Source organism: Eurosta solidaginis, chromosome 4 (assembly GCF_040869045.1).
Source record: "Eurosta solidaginis isolate ZX-2024a chromosome 4, ASM4086904v1, whole genome shotgun sequence".
NCBI classification, from domain to species: domain Eukaryota; kingdom Metazoa; phylum Arthropoda; class Insecta; order Diptera; family Tephritidae; genus Eurosta; species Eurosta solidaginis.
Genome location: NC_090322.1, coordinates 133423096 through 133448624, shown reverse-complemented (window position 1 = coordinate 133448624; position 25529 = coordinate 133423096). Strand labels below are relative to the sequence as shown.

Here is a 25529-nt window from a genome sequence, read left to right as displayed (position 1 = left end):
TGTTCACTATATATTTCTTATCTTATACAGCGCATTATAATGGGATAAGATTATTGTTCAGCCCCATTCATGAAAGGTATGAAGTCTTCGGCACAGCCGAAGACAGTCCCGTTCTTACTTGTTATACTCAGTTGAGCAGAGCTCACAGAGTATATTAAGTTTGATTGGATAACGGTTGGTTGTACAGGTATAAAGGAATCGAGATATATATAGACTTGCATATATTAAAATCATCAGGATCGAAAAAAAATTTGATTGAGCCATGTCCGTCCGTCCGTCCGTCCGTCCGTTAACACGATAACTTGAGTAAATTTTGAGGCATCTTGATGAAATTTGGTATGTAGGTTCCTGAGCACTCGTCTCAGATCGTTATTTAAAATTAACGATATCGGACTATAACCACGCCCACTTTTTCGATATCGAAAATTTCGAAAAACCGAAAAAGTGCAATGATTCATTACCAAAGACAGATAAAGCGATGAAATTTGGTAGGTGAATTGAACTTATGACGCAGAATAGAAAATTAGTAAAATTTTGGACTCTTTTAAAAAAGGTAATTTAAAAGTTTTGCAAGCTGTAATTTGGCAGTCGTTGAAGATATCATGATGAAATTTGGCAGGAACGTTACTCCTATTACTACATGTACGCTTAATAAAAATTTGCAAAATGGGAGAAGGACCACGCCACTTTAAAAAAAAAAAAATTTTAAGTAAAATTTTAACAAAAAATTTTATATCTTTACAGTATATAAGTAAATTATGTCTGCATTCAACTCCAGTAATGATATGGAGCAACAAAATACAAAAATAAAAGAAAATTTCAAAATGGGCGTGGCTCCGCCCTTTTTTCATTTCATTTGACTAGGATACTTTTAATGCCATAAATCGAACACAAATTTACCAATCCTTTTAAAATTTGCTAAGGGCATAGATTTTATGACGCTAAATGTTTTCTGTTAAAACGGGCGAAATCGTTTGAAGCCACGCCCAGTTTTTATACACGGTCGTCCGTCTGTCCTTCCGCATGGCCGTTAACACGATAACTTGAGCAAAAATCGACATATCTTTACTGAACTTAGTTCGCGTACTTATCTGAACGCACTTTATCTTGGTATAAAAAATTAACGAAATCCGACTGTGACCACGCCCACTTTTTCGATATCGAAAATTACGAAAAATGTAAAAAATGCCATAATTCTATACCAAATACGAAAAAAGGGATGAAACATGGTAATTGGATTGGTTTATTGACGCACAATATAACTTTAGAAAAGACTTTGTAAAATAGGTGTGACACCTACCATATTAAGTAGAAGAAAATGAAAAAGTTCTGCAGGGCGAAATCAAAAGCCCTTGGAATCTTGGCAGGAATAATTTTCGTGGTATGATATATATAAATAAATTAGCGGTACCCGACAGATGATGTTCTAGGTCACCCTGGCCCACATTTTGGTCGATATCTGGAAAACTCCTTCACATATACATCTACCACCACTCCCTTTTAAAATATTCATTAACACCTTTCGTTTGATACCCATATTGCACAAACGCATTCTAGAGTCACCCCTGGTCCACCTTTATGGCTATATCTCGAAAAGGCGTCCATTTGTAGAACTAAGCCCCACGCCCTTTTAAAATACTCATTAACACCTTTCATTTGATACCCATATCGTACGAGCATATTCTAGAATCAACCCTGGTCCACCTTTATGGCGATATCTCGAAAAGGCGACCACGTATAGAACGAAGGCCCACTCCCTTTTAAAAATACTCATTAACACCTTTTATTTGATACCCATATCGTACAAACAAAGTCTAGAGTCACCCTTGGTCCACCTTTATTGCGATACCTCGAAAAGGCGGCCCCCTATACAACTACCACCACTCCCTTTTAAAACACTCATTAATACCTTTAATTTGATACCCATATCGTACAAACACATTCTAGAGTCATCCCTGGTCCACGTTTATGGCGATATTTCGAAACGGCGTCCCCCCATAGAACTAAGGCCCACTCCCTTTTAAAATACTCATTAACACCTTTCGTTTGATACCCACATTGTACAAACGCATTCTAGAATCAACCCTGGTCCACCTTTATGGCGATATCTCGAAAAGGCGACCACCTATAGAACTAAGGCCCACTCCCTTTTAAAATACTCATTAACACCTTTCGTTTGATACCCACATTGTACAAACGCATTGTAGAATCAACCCTGGTCCACCTTTATGGCGATATCTCGAAAAGGCGACCACCTATAGAACTAAGGCCCACTCCCTTTTAAAATACTCATTAACACCTTTCGTTTGATACCCATATTGTACAAATGTATTCTAGAGTTACCCCTGGTCCACCTTTATGGCGATATCTCGAAAAGGCGGCCACCTATACAACTACCACCACTCCCTTTTAAAACCCTCATTAATACCTTTAATTTGATACCCATATCGTACAAACACATTCTAGAGTCACCCCTGGTCCATGTTTATGGCGATATCTCGAAAAGGCGTCCACCCATAGAACTAAGGCCGACTCCCTTTTAAAATACTGATTAACACCTTTCGTTTGATACCCATATTGTACAAACAAATTCTAGGGTCACCCCTGGTCCACCTTTATGGCGGTATCTCGAAACGGCGTCCACCTATGGAACTAAGGATTACTCCCTTTTAAAATACTCATTAACACCTTTCATTTGATACCCATATCATACAAACAAATTCTATAGTCAACCCTGATCCACCTTTATGGCGATATCCCGAAATGGCGTCCACCTATAGAACCCTCATAAAATGCTCTTTAATGCCTTTCATTTGATACACATGTCATACAAACACATTCCAGGGTTTCCCTCGGTTCATTTTCCTACATGGTTATTTTCCCTTATGTCTTCACCATAGCTCTCAACTGAGTATGTAATGTTCGGTTACACCCGAACTTAACTTTCCTTACTTGTTTTTTTTTTTTATTTTGGACATTTTTTAAAAAACGTGAATACTGAATATTGGGCGTAAATTTGCAGAACTTTTTTCTCCTTTTCAGGAACTCCAGAACTTTTTAAAAGATACTCAGAACACTAATTTTTTTTTTTTGATTTTGAACAATTTTTAAAAAATTTGACTTTGGAAGAAATGTGAATATTGGGCGTAAATTTGCAGAACTTTTTTCTCCTTTTCAGGAACTCCAGAACTATTTGAAACCTACTCAGAACCAGTTTTTGCTTTTTTTGTTTTGCGATATTGTGTATGCCAACTTCACTGGCATGCCCCCACGACCTCCGGTACGGCCCTGCTCAAGAGTATAAGAACAATACTGCTAGGACGCATTAGGCCTGACTGCTTCTTTAACTCCAGAAAGCACTTGTTAAATACTGTGACTTAGCGGTTTAGTTAAGCTTTTTGTTATCCTCTGTAGCATCAAAATGAAACACGATATAAAAATTCACAGTCTTCTTTGGAACATCACTCCGTATGGTGCCATAGTTTTTATTTAACTTAACTTTATCAGACATAAATAAAATAAATGTGAGGCGCGATATCCTCCGAAGACATTTTAGGCCGGGCGTCTCTTTTAATTTTCGTGGTGCTCCTTTTAATTTTTCATACAAATTGGCGTCACGGGGCCTACTTGTTTAATGCCGACTCCGAGAGGCATTTGCAAAGGCAGGTGAGTTTTCACCAAAAGCTTTTCATGGCAGAAATACACTCCGAGTGCTTGCCAAACACTGCCAAAGGACGCCCCGCTAAGAAAAATTTTCTAAAATTTTGATGTTGCTTTGCCCGGGTCGTGAACTCAGAATATTCGGTGTTGTAGGCAGAGCACCCCAGCAAAAAACACGATTACCTTAGAAGGGAAAGAGGAATCGAAATAAATTTTCGGAATCGCTTCCCCTTTCCCTTCTTTTCTTTATTACTTTAACATGGGCATGTCATTGGAGGTAAGCCCCTACTTTCTGGACCATCGTCAAACGAACTGATAACCAATTACAGCTACTATTGAAGAAGCTACTGCAGCATGCCTTACAGAGAAGCGGATGTAGAACGCCTTGCTATATTTAATCCACAGAAGCAAAGCAAGAACGCCTTCGGTAGAAACAAATGCAGAATGCCCTTCTTCTTGAAACCCATGGTATCGAAGCAAGAACCCCTTCCGGAGAAGAGGGTTTAGAATTCCTTCCTATATTAAATCTTTAGAAGCGAATCAAGAACCCCTTCCGGAGAAGATTGTTTAGAATGCCTTCCTATTTTAAATCTATAGAATTGAAGCAACAACCCCTTACGTAGAAGAAGGTTTAGAATGTCTTCCTATATTAAATCTATAGAAGCGAAGCAAGAATACCTTGCAGAGAAATAGAGTGAAACTACACTGAACCAAAAATTTCATGAAAACCTCTACAAAAACCGGTGTTCATGGAATTTAAAAAATATTTCTTAGAATATAATATATATTATATATTATATATATATTATATATTATATATATTTTTTTCATATTCTATGAATGGGTTCATAGATTTTAAGAAAAACTATTTATATTCTAAGAAATATTTTTTTAATTATATTAAAACTGGTTTTTGGAGAAGTTTTCATGAACTTTTTCTTAGAAAACATGTACTTTTTTGGTTCAATGCATTTAATAGGATAATAAAAATACTGTTTTAAAAAGTTTACATTTTATTTTATCTTTTTTGATAGCAGATCTTACAAATTAATTACCAATTATTACGAGGGACTGCAAATTATGATTATTTTTTTAATTTACTCAAGAATCAGTTTTTCATAATAAAGCTCAAAGAGTCATACATCCTGAACTATGCGGAATTTCGCCTTAAAAATTTACAATTCTTCATACTAAAGTTAAGTTTTTGAAAATTTTAATTTTAATGGGGGAGGAGGTATTCAATTCATACCGATTTTCCGCCATTTATAGTAGCATTTTCAATAACTTATCTTTGATATCAGCAACTTCAGAGCAAGAGGGTGTTCGTTCAAATATTTGAGGCGAAACTCAGCATAGTTCAGGATATATGACTCTTTTAGTTTTATTATAAAAAACTCATTATTGAGTAAAACAAAAAAAATAATCAATATTTCTAGTCCCTGATTGTAACAGAAAATAAAAATTGTTAGGAATTCAGTCTTGTATTCAGTATATCAATAAAATAAATAACTCATTCTCGAGTAAAACAAAAAAAAAAAATCATTGGTGTCCCTGATTGTTACAGAAAATAAAAAATTTTAGGAATTCAGTCTTGTATGCAGTATATCAATAAAATTTAGTCTTGCATACATACTTATTTAAATTAAACATTTTATAGCATAACATTAATTTGTCTTTATTTCGTTGCTTTTATTCGGGAGTAGCTTCGGTGTGCTTTCTCTTTAATCATGAGGCCTTGTGGTAGCGGTTTTTTATGGCCTTTATTGCGTGTCGCAGCTGGTCTTTGCATTCTTTTCCCCTATTGCCAACTTGTGAGCAGCTTCTGAAATAAAAATATGAAAAGTTTGTAAACATATATAAAATAAACATCTTTTAAAAAGTGAGTTGTAATGTCTTTAATAACTCGACTTACCGCCTTATTCTGCCATGGTTACACTCTTATTATCTTCTGATAACATTACTATTTAGAAACTTTTGCAGATAGACCACCAAAAGATTGTAAATTTTCTTGTAACCAGGGTGGTCATTAAACTATAACCATGCCAGAACAATGCTCAGTTTTTCAGTGCGTGTTTAAACTACATTTAAAGTTGACTAGAGTTGAACCTTGCCATTATGTTCATTTCCATAACATCATTTTAGGTTAAGCGGCAATACTGCCAGGATTAAACTCTAGTCAACTTTGACTGTAGTTTAAACTTGCACTGAAAAACTGTGCCTAAATGCTGATTTACACGAGTCGATTTTTCTGGTAGATTTTTGTCGTTCCTTTGTGTAAATAGCAATTCGACTGATAAAAAGCATGTATTTGATGGTTGAACGCAGTCGAACGACAAAAATTAAATAGAAAATCGACTCGTGTAAATGAGCCTAAAGGGTGTTAATTTACTGATATATTTACATTGTTTAAACATACTTACCAAAAAGTAATTTCATTAGTTTCGCGTATCGAAGTATTGGCGTTTTCCCTTGTTTCCCATCCATATTATGTTGTAATATTATATCTTCACCCAAAATCGACCGCAAATTTTGTTTGAAACCGCCAGATTTTATAAATTGAGACACCGTCCCAACCTGCAAAAAATATAAAATATATATAAACTAGTATTTAAATATATTTTTATTAGACTTTTTATGTGCATATATGGGCAGAAAAAATAAGCAGCAAAGATAATAAGTCTTACCATCTGATTTTGATTTTCTGCACAAATGAATGACTCAATGACGTCCAGTTCTGGTTGTGTTTTTATGGGAAACATTGAGGCAAATTTCGGTACCAGGTACATGTTGTCGCTCAAAGTTTGTTTTATGATGGTTTGTTCTGTTAATATGCTTTTGATACTTTCCAAATTTAAGTTGTAAGTATCTGCGAAAAAAACATATTGTTCTTATAGAAAATAATAAATATAGAATATAATAGAAAAGTGAGGTTTTAACATCAATTGTCATAAAATTACCTTTGTTTGTATTAATTTCAGATTTAAGACTCTCTATTGCATAATTTTTTCTACGGCAGTATTTTTTAACTCTTTTATTTATCATTCATCTCCGATAATGTGGCTGCAATTTTTAAATTAATATATTTATAAATTAATATACATATGTACATAAATTAATATACATATACACTCCTGCTCATATTAATAGGTACACAACTGAAACTAATTTTATTCGTAACGCATATTTACTTATGTGTTTTTAATGATTTTAATTAAAGCTCATCATAGCATTAAGCAGACACTGAATATCACTGATTCATCACTGTCACTATGTTGTCCCACTCCTAACGCAATATTTTCTGTATTAATTTCATTTTGTTTAACACTTTCACGGTCACTGACGAAGTATTGTCTATATTAATTTCATTTTGTTCAACACTTTCACTAAATTTTAGGTCTATTTCGCTCTTTTCTATTTTTATTAAACGTTTTAATTGTGTTTTGATTAACATTTTTATTTTGTTTTAATAACTTACTTTTTTATTTGATCGCTTATAAAAGACGCGTCACACATGGATAACAATTGCAGACTGAATTAAACAATTCCCAACATGATTGTTGTCGAATGGAAATTTCCACAGAAGGTAACGGCAGTTAGGATTTTTTTCTACTTATCTACCTATTGCGCTTTTTTGCATTACCCGTAATTGATCACAGAAGCGAATACAAATTAAGGTAGTGTAAATATGCGCGTGCAACGTCTCTGCTTCTTTTATGTATTACCAGAAATGAGTAGGAGAAGCGAAATCATTTGAAGGCATTTTAATCAATGCCTTCTAGAATACATTATACTTCGAGCTGAATAGCGATTCTTTGCAGCATTACCAGCAATGGGTTGGTGAAGTGAAACTACCTTTAGAAGATATTACCTTAGAAGAGATTACCCTTAGTAGCGATTACCGATTTTTTGCTGGGACGCTACCATCAAAACAAGGCGGCAGCCAGACATAGTGGTGTATATATGTACAGCGCCATGCCATGCTAGTAAAATGTACTTTGATATCCCCAGAAAGATCGGATATGCCGATATTATTTTTACGAGTCGTCTGCAAGAGAAAAACCTGGGCGATCGTTGACTAAGTAGGACTGAGGCTACACAGGTAATATGCAGTCAGCTTGTTGTTGCAACACGGAGGTCATAATTGATCTTGGGAAGACGGTATGAGAGGACGAGTAGGAGGTAAAAACTTCTTAAAATTATGCAGATAGAATAAAGTTAGGGCAGAACAACTACTGCCGGGTCTGATATAATTTTGAAAGAAAAATGCTTATAGTCTGGAAGTAATGCCTTTTCCGAAAGTAACCACAGTCCGTTTGGAGAAGTACATTCAAAACTAAATAAGCTATACAAGTAATTGTAGTGCGAGCACCAGACAAGTAGAGGATCATTTTAAACAAAGCTTCGACGACAAAGGGATAAATGAAAAGGTACATGGTGGCTGGATACTCTAGGAGGAACAGCAAAATTCAATCAGCTGAGAATGTCAGCGCAGCTAATTTCTAAAATAATGAGCTTATGGATAAACAAGCTGATAAGAATGAGCCTCTGTATGGTGGAAGGTGAAAATGAATTTTCCCTGTAGGTATAACTGCCCACTGTACCTATATTATGTTTCAGGCCTGTATAATAGCTTATACTAAAAATTTTAATACTCGCTATTTTTATACTCAACGTGCTTTGCACACAGCGTATATTAACTTTGGTAAGATAACAGTTGGTTGTACAGCTATAAAGCAATGGAGATAGATATAGGCTTTATATATAACAAAATCATCTGTATCGAAAAAAAAATTTGCCTATATCATGTCCGTCCGCCCGTTGACGCGATAACGGGAGCAAATATTAAAATATCTTCACCAAATTAGGTATACGAGCTTATCTGGACACAGAATGGTATTGAAAATGAGTGAAATCGGATGAAAACCACGCCACCTTTTATATATATAACATTTTGGAAAACACAAAAAACCTGATTATTTAATAAATAATATACCTAGACTATTGAAATTTGAAACTCTTGACAAAAACATTTTTGAAAATAAGCGTGGCACCACCCACTTATGATAAAATCAGTTCTTCAAATTACTTAAATTATTTTTATTAATATACCATTAAACCTATCATAACAAAATTCAGTAGAGAGCTTGCCTTTACTATAAGGAATGCTTCGAATAAAAATTAACGAAATCGGTTAGGAACCACGCCTACAATTATATAAAAGATTTTTTAAGGCGGAGTGGACGAATAAGGTAAGCTATATCTTTCAAAAAAGAGCTTTATATAAACCATAATTGTTTTCCCAAGTGGAATCATAACAAGAAATAAAAAAAAATATTAAAGTTTTTGAAAATGGGCGTGGCACCGCCCCTTTTATAACTAAGCAATTTCCTATATTCGGGAGCCATAACTCGTAGAAAAATTACCGGATCGTGATAGGATTCGGTATACGTATTTTTGTTATAACAGGAAATATTTCCAAAAAAATGGCCGAGATCGGTTAAGGACCAGCCACATTTATATAAACTACTTTTAAAAGGGTCGCAGAAGAATATAATAAGCTATACATTTGCGAAAAAGAGCTTAATATTAATGGTAATTTACTTTCTAAATGGAATTATAACAAAAATATAGAAAATATTAAAATCCTTCGCTAGTTATGACTCGAAGGAAAATTAACATATCGTAATAAAACTGGGTACACATACATATTCTCCTTATAGCAGGAAATATTTCTAGTAAAAATGGACGGGATCGGTTAAAGACCACACCACCTTTTATACTAAAGAAATTTAAAAGAGTCGTAGATTAGAATAATAAAGTAGATCTTAGCAAAAATTGTTTTGTTTCAATAATATGTCACTTATCAAGTTTTATTGTAAGAGGAAGAACTGTACAATTGAAGCTCATGCTGAGTACTTAATATTCGGTTACACCCGAACTTCGTAGCCCTTACATGTTTATACATAAATAAGTAGTAGCCGATAATATAAGTATTTTTGTTTAAATTAAAAAATGGTTTATTCAAACCTCGATTATTGCTAAAGAAAATAAACGCCGCATAATTAAACAAAAGCAGCAGACAATAAAAGAAACTTACATCCTGACAAACTTATGCATAGCCATAGCAAGATCCAACGTCAGTAAAAAGGTAGTAAACATATAATAATAGTAAAACTAAGAATGCCAAAACAATAATAAAAAACACAAAAAACAATAAGCATTGACATTCTAAGAATTGAGATCGAAATGGACAACTGTCGGGCAACGAAACCAGTTTTGGTCCAATTGCGCATGATGTATCTTTTTAATCTTCAAAGTAGAACAGGTAGTTAAGAACAGACGAAGTAGTAGATGTGAAATCGATTAAGATTTTTTGTCAACATTTTCTCTTTCTCAATTTTTTATCCTACAACCTATATATATGTATATATTTTTTTTTGGTAACACTTTACGGTAGAATTGCTACCACCACACGCAGCAGGTAGCTCATGGAAATCATGAAGAAATAGAACAAAACAAATTTTAAACAAAAGAAAATTATAGAAAGAGGATGTAGAGGAAGGTTCAAATTGCACAATTGATAGATTTTCAACAAAAAAAGAAATATGTAAACAAATAAATAGATATTTGACTAAAAGTGTGATTTAAAGGAAATAGACAAAAGTGAGGTTAAAAAAATGACAGAAAAAAATAAGCATGTGAAAGAGAATATTTTTAATTTTGAAGGCTTTATGTTGCAGGATTCGTAGAAATTCAAATTTTACGCAAAATGTTGGGAAGTTTAAAATTCTTCTTTTCTTATGCCACACTTTTTTCCAAGTGTTTTTCACGTTAGGAAATTATTCCAAATATGTAATATCTAATGGTATATATGGGCACCACTTTCAAAGTGACATGCCGTCGATATATAGAAAATATTTTTGCAGTTTTTTGTTAATTAATTACCATTTCAGCTGATGTAGAAAATATATCAGTTAGTTTAGATTTTGTTTCAAAAACGTAAAAATTCAATACATTTAAAGCTGAATAAGAGATCATAAACCTCATTTTACTAATGTGACCTATCAACAAATGAAATGATATATGTAAGGTTTCACGAAAAAAGTTCTAAAAGGTAAAGTATTTAAGAAAAGAATAGAACTAGGGGTTTCCTAAAAAACTATTGGCGTTTTTAACTAGAAGCCGAGACATGTATTTCTAGCAGCCGTCAATTTGTAATACCTTAGAAAAATTTGATTAAAAATCGCTTATAGGACTTTGATAAAAATATTTCATGCCATGTTTTAGATCAAATATTTTTCCAGAATTTGTCAAAAACTGCATTAAGAATACAGCGAGTTCAGAATTTTGTGTATTTGACGTTCGAAACGTTGCTATAGCAAACATAAAATAGGGATCGTGAGCAACTATTTGCATATTACATTTTTTCTTTCCACACTTTTTGTTTTGTTTTGACAGTTGATGATTTGCTATTCAATATAGGAAAGATAAACTACGGTTTTTGATGTTGCGTTTTTGCACTGAAAAATGTAGCACATGTATGTAAAGCCGTGTATTTCGTTAATGTACTGTAAAAAATATGCTACGGAAGTTTGCAATGCAATGATGCTAGGCCATTTGCACAAAATCTTTAACTCCCTTTATACGTTTTTTTTTATTAAAAACTGGGAAACACACATATGTACATAGATACAAACACACATATATTTGTGTCGTCATATGTACTTATGTATTCATTCTCTCATTTAACCAAAATGACCTTCAATAACTGGCATCAACAGGAAATGCGTGCAACGTGCGCTTGAGAAACTCTTAGAACAAAAACAAATTTGTATACAGATGTACTTAATAATACATATGTACATATCGATATATATACATATATCTGCATGAGGCTTGTAGTATCGCAACCCAAACGTAATAAGCGAAACTCTTCAACCAAACTGATTTGACTCCAAATGACTTCACAACATGTTGTTTTAAATTTCAAACGTAAATATGTATCTGTAAGAGACTTGTTTGCGAGTCTAACATACATGTCTGTATCTATAGGATTTTCGAACATTTCCCCTTAAAACAATTTAATGTTTGCTTCGAACATGATGCGAAATAAGTTATATTGTAGATACATTAACGAAAGCATGTTGAGTAGGAAATCGTTAAAAAAGTTGAATTACCAACTTCGCAAAATTAATAAAGGGAAGAAAAGTTAAAAAGCAGAAATGAAAATAAAATAAAATAATATAAAAGTTATTGTATATGAAATAAAATTAAGTTAAATAAAATAATATAATATAAAATAAAATAAAATAAAACAAAATAATGTACATAATATAATTGGCAGCTATCTAAATTTTTTTCTTTCTTCTATTCTAGTTTCAAAATTTTTTCATTTAAGAAAAAATGTATCATAACAAGCTCGATTCGCAATCTTACAAATTAGTAGGCCGATATAACAACAAAAATTGTTATAAAATAATATAATAAAATAAAATAAAATAAAATACAAATTGATTAAATAAAATAAAAAAGAAAAATTATAAATAAGAATCAAATCAAATAAAACCAAAAAAATAAAAAATAACATTAAATAACACTAAGACAAAAATGGAAGAAACATGTCTTCGGCTGTGCCTTTTTCCTTTCATGTAAAATAGTCAGATGAAATTTGAAAAATTCACAAAATCGGAAAAGTTAGCTGTATGAAACATATTTATCCATATACATACGTAAACGCTTACGTATGCTCCTAGCTTCTAAAATGTGGAAGAAATGACGAAAGCAGTCGGTTGTATAGATTAATATTACATATAGTAGTCCGATCCGCACGGTTCTGAAAAATTTTTCATAGGACACCTAATGGCTAAATCAACTCTGCTCGTCACCTGATATATTCGGTATACTTATTTGTGGGTCCATCTCTTCTCCTTTAAGGACTTATTGCTTGCGATTTCAGACCAAACTTGAAAACCCATTTAATAAAATTAAAGAAATTAGTTTGAAAAATTACTATGAATTTTTCATAAAATCAAAATAATTAACATACATTGAAATCAAGTCTGCATATGAATTTCCTAGGCTTTCGTGCAGCCTGTTAAGTATACAAAAAAGTATTCCATGCTGAGTTTGTTGTTAATTTGATTACAGAGCTCGGCAAAAGCTGCTTTAAAAACCTTCAGCGGTAATACTTTGAGAGATTTTAACCGAAAATGTTAGTAGGATGCGCTGCGGGATAAGAACTCAGTACAACTGTGGAACTAGCTTCTTGGAGCCTGTAGTTGTTTGAACTATTTGAAATCTGTAGGTCATCACACCTGATTCTTCCGTTAGAAACTCGCTAAGATTCAATATACTTAAGTGAATTTGGTATTTGGATTGACTAGTATGTTCATGTATTGTGTATGACAACGCCGTGTATTGGTCTTTATACACCAAATATTCACAAAAGTTTTAAGCATAACTAAATTGCCAACAAAAGCACCGCTTTATGATAGAGCATGTTTAGCATATCAAAAATAACCGAACTCGTTGGGCCTTTCCCCTCAAAGAACAGTCATTATTTTTGTACCAGAATTCGCCGCTCATTCATACATGCTCTTTACTTGGAACTTCACGAAATCAAAACCGGTTTTTCGTTCAACATCCCAGCTGCAAGGAACAATCGAACTTAACTTTTCTGTATTACCCGGTTTTATTTTGGTTTTACGCAAACAACATGCTAGCAACCCAAGAAACCAACAAGTTCATAAACTAGCCACACATGTTTGGAACAATTTGAACATTGGTTCGACATTACTTCATTAAAAACAGTAGCTGTTCCGATGTGCTCACGCGACTTGCAACCTATGTATCTACTTTCTTTTTCCATCCCCACCTAACAATAATTTAGAGAGCAAAAGTTTGTCAAACAAGTATCTTTGTATGAAAAGTATACAAACAGCAGAGTTGCATCCTAAACCGGTCTTCTTGGTCTACTTCTTATTTTCCAACTTCGGTACATAGCTCGGTTTTCGGTTTGTTGCAACGTTTCGGTCTATTTTGTTGCAATATCTGTTTAATATTTCGGTATTGTTGATAAGATGTTGCGAAAATACTTCGCCTCATATCGGTTCGGTTTGGTTTTTGTATTTTACTTGGATTGCATAAAAACTGTTCAATCGTTCGTTGCTTTGTGCTATACTTCGTTGGTTCGCTTGTGATGTGTAAACAGTTCGGTCGTGTCACATTGCAATTGCTTTGGCTGTGTGATTTGCCTTGTCTGCCTGGTAGCCTTTGTTGGTTTTGGTTGTGTAGTACGTTGTGTCGTCGTTTTGGTCTGTCTACTGGTGTTTCGTATAGAATAGTTTTTAAATTGTTTGCCGTTGCAGCCAGTTGCTTCAGTTGGTCGTGAGCGGTCGTAAGTTAATGGCGTATTATTTGGTGAAGTTCTTCGGACGTCTAATATTTTTATGAACTCAAATACCATTTCATATTCAACGGAGTATTTTTCGTCATTATCGTGTTCAGCGAAGAATAAACGCGTGTTTTTGTCAGAATCAATTGTGGTTGTTAGATAAACATACATACATACGTTCAGCGTACTAAGAGATACAAAAGTTAGCGGCATAAATAATGTTCAGCCAAAGCTCTTTAACAGCAAAATTGAATGCACAAAGCAATGTTTTAGCGACGGTGAAATGTGTGCAATTTTAGTTTTTGAAATAACTAAATTATTTTTTTGATTATTTGTGAACTTGGATAAAAATGTAATCTGGTACAATTTTTCAAAAATTATTGCTTTAATACGAAAACCACATCTTGAAAAATATTAAGCAAAAAGTCAAAAATATACACAAATACAAATAGTAGAGAAAATAGTGCGAAAAATTGTTTTGATCACAAAATTTCTGGAAATCGAATTTTTTGTGTAAATTACTGAAAGAATTAATATACTAGCTAAAAACGAACAAATTAACTTAAATTAATGTATTGTGAACTTCAACTAAAAAAGTTCTACTCAAGCTTATGAAAAAATTTGCAAACAAATACGAAGGCTTGTTTCACTGCATCCGTTAAAAAAAGTTATTAAAACAAGTTCGAAAGTTAAAAGACATTTAAACTTTTCTAAAAAATTAAAAGTTTCGAAAAGAGGAAACCAACGTTAACAGCCGAAAAAGTTTCGAAAAAAATTTCAAGAAAAAATGTTAACAAAATTGAAAAGCATAAAAACATAGTTAACAGCCGAAAAAACTTATAATTTAATAAAATATTTGTATTTTAAATTTAACGAATTTAACGAAATCATACCTAATAACAAATCAAAAGTGTTGAGTACAAAAACTCTTTAAACGAAACAGTTCAAAGTGCAAATACACCGTGAAAGTAAACAAAAACAAAATACTGTATCCTAAACAAAGCAAATTCAGTTAAAATTTCTTAAAAGTGCAAAAAAACAATTTTTAAATAAACTTAAAATAGAAAATAATAACGAAAGCACAAATTAAGTCTTAATATTCGGGAAAATGTCTAGCAAAAAGCAGCAAATCAATTCCTTCTTTATGTTGGCATTCATTGTCACAACACTATTGGGATTTACAAATGCCGAAACAGTAGGCTCTAAGGATCTCTTCAGATGTCGCCAAAGTTGCTATCAAAAGGTGAGTTTTGTGAAGAAAGCTTAAAGAGCAAAAACAAAACAAAGAAATGCAACAAAAATTAAGCAGCAAGCGTAGCAAAATCACGTTTATCAAACAACGTTGGCACAAAGGAATAGATAGAGAAAATGAACAAAGTTAAAAAGTCGAAATACATAGTTGAGAAGAAAGCAAGTGAGCACTTTTAGCAATGACAACTTCAACGAATGACTTTAGTTTTGTTATAAAAATATGTTTTGATTCATTAGTTTTAGCTTTAAACGACTATTTATTAAACTTTGATTAATATAGCTTTTAAATTGCATTTGAAATAAATTTCACAACATTCGTATGCGAACGTAACAAAGAGTAATTTCGCAGAAATAGTATATCATCATAGTGTCATTTGCGATACAGAAGCAACATTGAGAGAAATCTATGTATGTATGTAGATACAACTTATCCAAAACTATAGAGATAGTGTGCTGCCCTAACTAACCAAAAGTCCCGGACTCAAGTGAAGTTATAATTAACATCAACATACTTAAGAAAATTTGTCGTAGGCTTCATTCACTCTAAATCTGTACGCGCTATATCAAACCCCCATATGTTCATTTTAGGAGGCAAAAGATATCTAGAAAGCTTCAAATTTGGTTAAAATCAGCAACCAATTGTTAAGCCTAAATTGAAAAAACAAAAAACCTGGGCTATCCCATTTTATGGCGCTAAAAATGTGTTACCTACTAGGATTTTACTGCTAAGCTAATAGTTTATAGCATGGCACTAAAGACTGTTCTAGCTGTTAAACGTGGAATTATAAATGGTCGGAAAGTGTGAGATTTACACAGTCCGCAAGACAAAATCTGTATTTCATAAAGAGGTGTGATAAAAAAATAAATACTTGGCGCGATTTACCTTTGCGGAGATTTGGCCGAGCTGCTCTTACAATTTGCGTCGTGCTCCTTTTAATTTTCCGGCATCTGCAAGGCAGATGAGTTTTCAATGAAAAGCTTTTCATGGCATAACTACACTCAAAGTGTTTGCGGAATCACTTCTGTGGGCGACCCCGTTTGGAAGACGTTTACTTTAATAACTAACTAATAACTAATCAAATTAAATCATTTAATTACAGTTTAAACTTTAATATAGTTACTGAAAGATCAATATCCCTAGATTAAGAAAGTTATACCCTTTCATAGCGATAGTAATTGAGCATAAATTTTTCTAACTGGGTTCGAGATAGTATATTGAAACGTATGCATTCCAAAGGAAAGGGTGAGTGAACAGTCCAAGTAATAGCATCGCATATAAGTCAAAGTGAATGATAGGATAGATCCTCTGCTATTTATTGATTACAGGTTAATTCGAAGATACTTAGAACTGTAACATAGAACTGGCTCCTGAAAATGCATGTACCAGAGCGCAAATGACAGAAATGTTTTTTAGATACGCTCCAATCGTTTAATATGAAACAGCATGATTTCGCTTGGATCGTTCCAAATATGTGAATAGTAATTTTAATGTTTACTTAAGGGTCGTTGAAGTCCTTACTGAAGCGGCGAATAAACGCAAGTGAAAAATGGCTAGAAGACTTTTAAACATATGTATATTAGTTCAAGCCCACTCCCAATACATGGAACAATATTATTAGTAATATCATAAGAACTGTACTAGTTGTCAAAAGTCTTTGATGGGTAAGTGAAAAGAGTTTGCCTCGAATGTCACTAGAGAAACTGTTCCAAAATTAACGGCGAGTTTTAAGAAAAGTGCCCATATTTACTTACGATGAAACAAAATATTATTCATTCGTTAAGTTGCTCTGCAAGAAATATCTTTTTTCTAAGAAATTATAAACTTAAATTTGGAGTGAACTTACTAAGGCAGTACGTTCGGAGTCGGTATAAAACATGTATTTTGGACAACTTGTAGGCTCAAATACAAACACAGCGCATCACAAATTGGAAGGGAGACACGGCCTTAACCTTTCTGGAGTTTTATTCCAAAAATTATTATTATTGTCAATGGCTAAGATTTAAATGATATCCTCTATACAATTACGATATTATAAAAAACCCAGGGATCTTGGCTAAGGCTTTCTTTAAGAAAAAATCAGTTATATGAGATTTTAAAAATTAGAAGTTGCAATTTTTTTCGCATTTTGTGACTGAAACTATGCAAGCCAATCTCAAAAACGTTTTCGAAAATCTCGAAAATTTTATTGGGAGTTTCTTACATTTTTTTGAGTCAGCACTTCTTTCGAAGGGTATTTTAGTTTTTTCTCAATACAAAGTGTGTAATTTTTTATATATATGCATATGAGAAAATCTGCAACCTTTAAAAAAAATTTTTAAAATTCAATGCGAAGTTTTAGCGACCTATATCTTGTCTAAAGAAGACTAAAATTGATTGGGCTAAAAAACTACGTACTCTAAAATACTCAGAAAACTGCAAATAAAAACTTCGAAAGTTTTCTCGAATTATCGAACTTTTTCGAAAACATTTTTAGATTGCTTGCATGGTTTCAGTTACAAAATTCATAAATTTTTTTCCTTAAACTATCGAAAATAAAAAAAAAAAAAAAAGAATTTTACTGATGAAATTTGAAAACAATTGCCATAGACTTTTTTGTTCGCTACTCTATATAAATAACGAGTTGAGAAGATAAAAATTTTGAACAAATATTAAAGGCCGCGGCACAATGAAATTTTGAATGTAGATGCGTCTAGCACAATTAATTGCATTCCAGTAACATCGCCACAATCAACCAAGATGTTGCATTTATAAATATGAAGGAACGTCAGACTTGGCAACTGAATTTTATTTCGCTTTTCCCATTCACATACAAAATTTTGCGAAGCATTGTTATAAACATTCTCCCTATACAACAAAAATACTTGCTAACATATTTGGTGTCGTATTCATTTGTTAAATTGTAGTTTTTAATTGCGAAAAATGTTAGAAAAGTTACCAACGAATGTGAATAATTTCACTTGGAATGTGTGAAAGTACCCTTAGTCAAAGAAAATGTCAAATTCTTCTTATGCTTTGATTGCAACAAAATTTGCAAGTTGGCTACTTTTTCAGATGGCGCCAGTGTAGCTCGATCTGCTACTCTCCATAAAAATACGTGCAATCTACTCATAATTGCATTGCGTTAAGGGCGTCTATATCAAAAACTGCTTATGTGACGGGGCTTTAAGAGAGAATGAAATTGTTGATATTAGAATGCGAATAACGAAGCGTGTTAGTCTTACATGTGATCTAAAGATTTTTAACTCTGTGCTTAAGATTCCGCGTTAGAGTCAGGGCTATGGGACCAAGTATTTGTAGAAAGTGTGAGGATTTCTGAATAAGGAAGGTCTTGCAGCTATTGTGGGCTAAACTTAACTAAATTTGGTACACCTTCGCAGTTTCTTTATATAACATACATTAAAATTTTTTGAAAAATTGTGCACTGTAATAATAATTGTCGTTAATGATCGCAAATTAAATATATTCCAGACGTCAGAGTCTGATTAAATAGTTATAGCCAGAGGTTGTACTTAGTCAACAAATTCTATTTATTCGAGATCGAAGCTTGTTCATATACCACTTTATAGAAAGAAAGACCTATGTAATTATGTATAGTTACAACCGCTTTTGGATATGCTGAGCCTGCTCTGTTTACCGCCCCTAAACTATTAACTATATTAAAGTTGATATATTATTTTCAAAAACTTGTATTATTTGCTCAAAATTTATGTTTGTCCATATAAGTCCAAAAGATCTTTGAAATACATTTATACTTAAAAAATTACACTGGATCACAAACTCCAACTTTTTTTCTGCACCAGAGACGCCATTATGAAATTCCTATGTAAAATCCCCCCCTGATTCCGAAAATCAAGGTTATTTTTAATTCTATGGTAACGTTTTTGAGATATTTACGAAATACCGTTAAAAAAAAAAAAAATTGGGTCCACTTAATCATATATAACTCATGAACCAATAGAGCAATTCCAAAACGGTTTGAAGCTTTTAAAAGACAATAAAATTTGCTATAACAACACTTTTTGCAGATTCACAGATAACGAACAATCATTACGAATTTTGCAATTTTTTTTGTAAAAATGTAAATAAATTTGTACTTTGCGAGGAAGGATATCGAAAACTTTTTATTTTTTTGCAGATTTTTTTTTTCCCTCTAAGGCCTGTTTTATTACAAAAAAATAAGCTTTCATTCACCAAAATCGATGAACTAATACAAAAGTTGTAAGCATTCAAATAAATATATCCATATAGTAAAACTTAAGTACACTACAAATAATAGCATATGTATATATGATTCTGTCTTAACGCTATGATCTTATTTTATAATTGAAAAAGTTATGTGTCTTGTTTTGGCGCTTGTTTAGATTAAGATCGGTTTCTCTTATGAGGAACCAACAGTAGTCACCCATTTTAGCGACATCCCAGAATCCTTCATACCGACCTTCAATCATTTTCATTTGCTGGTGAAACCTTTCGCCATGCTCGTCACTTTCATCGCCAAATGGGAGTGTAGAAAATTAATTTTAAAGACATATTTACTCCTGAAAGAAAATAAAAAGTATATTAGATAAATACATAAGTGACTCATTAGTATATAATTTTTTTGGCTGGATTTATCTTTCAATTCAGAACAAATTTTTTGTTTACATTTGCTCGTTCTTGTTTGTTCGGAACTGGACGATGAATTCAGATTTAGGGCTATATATTCTCATGTAAATTTAAAAATTTCGTACACATTTTTTGTTTATCGGGCAGATAGGTATTAAAGTTAACTGAGAAATGGGTCTTAAATATGGTTTTTGTTTTATCGGCCTATTGGTAAAGTATTCAAGGCAGGTTGTCTGAAAATTTTTTTGCTTACTATTCCAGAAACAAAATAAAAAAAAAATTACCAATTAAAAAAAAATTAAAAAAACAATAATCATTACAAAAAATTATTGTTCTTGCCTTGAGCTCGTTTCGAACCTTGAATACTTTATCGATAGGTCGATAAAACAAACACAATTGGTAATAAACCATGAGCACTTGGGAAATGTCAAAACAAAGTAATTGACAATAAACAAATCCAACATTATCAGTGATTTGCAACAGATGGCGCAACACTGAATATATATAGCTGGTAAAAAGGAACAGAAGTAGAAATTTGTCAGTCAAACAAACCACCGCTGTATAGCTAAATGGTTAACGCAGCTTGCCTAAAGAGTACTGATGATGAAGGCTTAACATCCTTCGAAATGGTTCTCCCTGCGCAGCTATGGCAGGTTGTCTGAAAAATTTTCTGCAAAAAAATAAAAAGTTTTCGAGATCCTTCATCGCAAAGTACAAATTTTTTTATATTTTTACAAAAAAAAATTTGAAAAAAAACCGTAATGATTGTTCGTTATCTTGGAATCTGCAGGGCCTAGCAAAAAGTATTGTATGTACAGTTCAGTTTTATTACCTTTTAAAAGCTTCAAACCGTTTTGGAATTGCTCAATTCGTTCTTGAGGTATATATGATTATATATGGACCCAATTTTTTTTCCTTTTTGAAAAAACGGTTATTCGTAAATATCTCAAAAACCTTACCATAGAATTAAAAATAACTTTGATTTTCGGAATAAGGGGGTGATTTTACATAGGAATTTCATAATGGCATCGGTGGTGCTTTTTGCTTCAATCGTTTAAAAATTTAATAAATTGCCTATTTTAGCGTAAGACACCATGAAAAATAAAATCCAATTTCTGTTTGAAGTCTAAACCTTCTGGAGCCACATTAAAACACCAAACTTAAGGCGAAAACCTTGCCACAAAACTGCGTTTAATGATAATCACAAGTTTTTATAATAGAAAACTTAAAAACGTCAGATAAAATGGCATAGGACAGTCGGTAAATAGATAGCAATTATGTGAAAGGACAACAAAATTCGTTTGGCGCATTTGAGTGACAGGATGCGCGAACTGGCAGTGAATGCCCCTGTAGGCTTATTTTATATTATTTTTCATAAAGTTTTTTTTTAATATTTCTTCTTTATTCGATTTTTTGTTTGCTGTGCAACATCTTCTCCATTTCTTTAGTTAGCTGTCGTTACTGACTGACGTGACATCTGACATTTGAATGGGCCCCGCATTGCGTGGTCATAGTTGCCGGCTATTCGCATTCTACGCTTGTTGCTGCTGCAATCATTGTGGCGGCAAATCATAAAAGCTCTTTATTTTGTCATTGCTCTTCGAGTGAGTTAAGAAAAAATAAAATAATGCTGGTTCTCAAGTGGTTTTTTTTTAATATTTGTATTTGTATTGTTGAATCTGATGCTAGGGACATGAAAAACGAAGGTAGTTGAGACATTAGGGATTTGCTCAAGGAACATCATTTGAAGAAAGGTATGAAAAGATGTATATCTAGATAGTTAGCATAAGCGAAAAATAAGAGAAAAAATATATTTTTTCTTCCACCGTAACAGAAATACATAAACTTGATTTGTAGAGGAAATTATGATACAATTTTTAGTAAATTAAATATTCAAAGATAACATTTATTTTACCTTGCGTTTCGTTTTGTAAAGATACATATATATTTTGGTGTGATTAAAGTTTGTTTGACTTGATACCAATTTGTGTTATGGCAAATAACAAAAATATTTTACAGAACGTCTTTCGATTCCAGCAAGAAGCGAGATAATTTGCATGGGTTGTCATTAGTCAGATAGAACAATTTGTAATACAATGAACGGGAAAAAAGCCAAAGTACTAGCTGTCGTAGAGGAGGCTCATTCGCGCTTTAGTAATTGCATCACAGTTTACATTTTTATAGGCGAAACTGTGGAATCGTTATTTCTAAAAACCTAAGTCCTTAGGCTCCTATCATATCTATTCTGGTGTAGGGCTCAGAATCATACACCCAGAGAAAAAATGGCGGTCTAAATTTAACCACAAAAACAAGATTTTCGTGCTATTATTTTTTGTAGTTGAAAACGAACAATTTTTGATAAAAGTTTATAGCCTAATGGCATTTTCTTTTCTGAAAATAATAACGCTCTGTTAGTTCCTCCAGTTCTCTCGTGAGTTTGTGTGTTCCTTTCACAAAAAATTTTCCACGGAGTAAGAATATTACCTACAAATTTTGCATAACGCCAGATGATCAGATCAAAAGTAAGAACTGAGGAGTGCAATATGAGGGTAACATTTTTCGAGAATAGAAAACGCCTGCTTATATTGTGAATTGCTAAATTTGTTGAGCTAAAAGGCTTCGCAAAATGAATTACACTTTTATTTTCTGTTAATAATTCTGCTTACAAAATTGAGATCGCTTTTAACCATGTAACTCATTGCGACTTCGGGTTACGAAAATTGGATCATATATTAGCTTTTAGGGTGCGACATTTTTGAGTATCAGAAAGCTAGAAGTGATATTATCCTGTTCCGACTTATTTCGACAAAGACACCAGCTACCCTCTCACCCTCCTAACAATGCTTGACGTCCCCCAAATAAAGCACAAGGGGTTCTTGAAATGGGAACGAAAAAACTAAATGAATTCAGCAAAAAGCGTGTTTGAAATGAGCATACAAAACTCTAAATAAAGAAATGAAAACGAGGGATTTGATAAATATGTCCACAAAGCAAGGGCATGGTTCTCGGCTTACAAAAGAACGTACTAAACAGATTTTCTTCCATATGTTCTTCCCGTTGTTCTTGGTTTTAGGCTAGTTATAACGATTTTTTCTCTGAGTATAGACACTGTCGAAAGAGGATGGGATGAGAGAGTAATGTTGAGAAACTTTCCCTGAAATATTTATGGTTTATGGTCCCGACGGCCTGTTTCGATGGAGGTTTTAATAAAAAGCTTTAAGAGCTCCCAAAGATTTTCATTAATTAGTCCATAAATTGAAGGGCTCTCAAATATATGCATTTTTTATTTTAATGATTAGTTATACTCTTTAAAGATTCAAAACATTAAAATGATCATGATTATTTGTAATTAAATATGTTTTCAAAAATAAAATACAATCAAATGAGTAACTAAAGTAATTTGTAAATTTATATAAAGCCATCAAGAATTAACAAATACCCGCAAATTTTTCTTTCAAAGAAAATTTAAAAGGGTAAACGTTAAGTAACGACAACCACAGTCACTATACTTAGAAGTTAAACCATTCAATTAAGAATTATTTCTCACATTGTTCTATAATGCTTTAGTTAAACTGAAAAAAAAAAAAAAAATTCGGCCGATGAGTTTTCACTGAGGAGCAGTGAAATTATTTATTAAAAACCACCGAAAAATTACAAAGAGCGATGCATAATCATTGATTGGTGGCATTAATTGTAATTATATTTAGTAATCATTATTTAAAATTGCTTGATTAAGTGGATTTTTTTTTTAAGTTATTTACTAAAAACCACTGAAAAGTTACAAAGAGAGACACATAATCATGGAATGGAGACATTAATTGTAATTATATTTTATAATCATTATTTAACTGTTCATTTGATAAATTAAACTTGCGCTTATAGTTCAGAATAAGAATTAAAGAAATTGTTTGCTTAAATAATCGTAAACTAATTGTAATATTTCTGTAATATCAATTTAAATAGTTAGCAATTAAAACAGAAAATCGCAGACAAACAGTCAAACTGTCAGCAAGGATGACAACATAATTAATTTAAATTCAAAAATAATGAATTAATGGCATGAATGGAAAGCTGTTGGATGCTCTTACATAGCCGTACATATGTACGCCAATCTATAAAATAGCACAGCTATAAACAAATATCATATTTAATTATGCACTCTTACAGTATCCGGTGCTTGCACAACAACTACTCAATGTTGTATTACAGATTTTTGCTTATTGTTGTTTTTGTGTTTTATATGCATAGGTTTCTACATACAAACACACACACATATCTTTATAAAAATTATAAATGTATATTCACTGGAAAAGCAATTAAAATTACGCCTTCGCTCTGTTCTGTTCTAGGTAGTTACATACCTAGGGTACACGTTTGGCGACTAGGTGCTATGCATATTATGTGCCAACAACAAGTAAAACAATAACAACTAGACAGTGTTGATTATGAAAATCATAAAACTTAAATATAACAGTTGGGTGTCAAGTTTATTTTGTTGTTGCTTTTACAACATCCATACATACACAACAATATGCGCGGCACAATCATAAAAATTGCAACAAGAGAAGAGGGCATTAACGCAGAAACAGCACATAAAAACTTCTGCTTTCAAGATGCCCTGCTCAAAGACGACTGAAACGGGTGGTGTGCTGTAAGTCAATCAGTTCCTTTGCCAACCAGGCCGCAGGCGAGCTCTAGTGAAATTGACGCAGTAAAAATCATATTACCAATTTTAGAAATACAATAATTTTTATGATGAGGCATAATAAATTTGCATTCTTCTTATGTTTTTATTTTCTTATAATGCAGAAAATTAAGTAAATAACAAATATTAAAACTTCTTATTAGATTTGGTAAGGCGCAGTGTTAACAACTTTTGTTACTAAATTTAATGATGGAAAAGAAGGCAATGAAATAAAAGTGAAATAAATTGTTGCGAATCTTAAGAAATTCTCGATAATTCTGCAACTTCTGTTACCGTTGGAATCACTGAACTGTCGCACTAGTATGGTAGTAGAATTTCACAATTTGAATTATTCGCGTAATTCACCTACAACGCTTTAAAATCAAACTAAAGAACTATTCCTTGGCTTTCACTGCTTTTATACTCTCAGTAACTTCGTCCGCCTATTTCTCCCAGTGCCTAAACTTTTCGCGAGTAGCCTTTTGGATTAGTTGCTTATTTACTTCTTTCGTATTCACTGCTGTCTTATATTTATATGTGTGAGTACCTAATGTCATCTGCCATCTTTCTTACTGTGTATATGTGTCAGTAATGTCTTCTGCGCTCTTTGTTTCGGTGTACATGGGTGTCGGCTACGCTCTTAGCTGCTTATTTTTTTTATAAGCCTGTGTTTGTACGAAATTGTAATTCGCAGGCAGCTGATGAAATGCTTTAGACGCAGATTAGGGTTAATATTCCAAATAAGTGGTTTTCACAGCAGAACAAAAAGACGCAAATTACAAAAAGAAAAAAAGTCTTCAAATTACCATTTTAAAGCAAAGGTCTAGTTCAATCTTTCTGCTTCTTCTCCCCCAGACATTTATGCATATATTAAACGAAATTTCATATTGCAAGAACGCTGTTGCTTCTACGTACCTTGCGTGCAACGCACCACA

At 32.7% G+C, this 25529-nt stretch overlaps 2 protein-coding genes across 3 annotated transcripts in view; one reads left to right on the top strand and one right to left on the bottom strand.

Moving 5' to 3' along the window:
* Positions 1-5250: 5250 nt before the first annotated feature.
* LOC137248196 (uncharacterized) lies at positions 5251-6686 on the bottom strand. The gene is made up of 4 exons (XM_067779070.1): positions 6618-6686; positions 6345-6526; positions 6081-6234; positions 5251-5482 (listed from the first exon to the last, which is right to left on the bottom strand). The coding sequence occupies exons 2-4, from the start codon at positions 6444-6446 to the stop codon at positions 5421-5423; spliced, it is 318 nt and encodes a 105-aa protein (XP_067635171.1). The 5' UTR covers positions 6447-6526; positions 6618-6686; the 3' UTR covers positions 5251-5420.
* A 7315-nt stretch (positions 6687-14001) lies between these two features.
* The window catches only part of LOC137250358 (uncharacterized), a 149198-nt gene continuing 137670 nt past the window's right edge, over positions 14002-25529 (top strand). The window contains exon 1 of one of the 2 annotated variants that reach the window (XM_067782994.1): positions 14002-15296. In XM_067782994.1, coding sequence (XP_067639095.1) covers positions 15162-15296 — 135 coding nt within the window. In that variant the 5' untranslated portion in view covers positions 14002-15161. The remainder of the gene's footprint in view (positions 15297-25529) is intronic. The other variant, XM_067782995.1, reaches the window with a different exon arrangement.

Coding starts and splice junctions, on each gene's coding strand:
- LOC137248196 (XM_067779070.1), bottom strand. CDS start 6,446: ATGTACCTGGTACCGAAATTTGCCTCAATGTTTCCCATAAAAACACAA. Junction 6,235..6,344: donor CAGAAAATCAAAATCAGATG/GTAAGACTTATT, acceptor TATTTTTTGCAG/GTTGGGACGGTGTCTCAATT. Junction 5,483..6,080: donor ACTAATGAAATTACTTTTTG/GTAAGTATGTTT, acceptor TTTTTATTTCAG/AAGCTGCTCACAAGTTGGCA.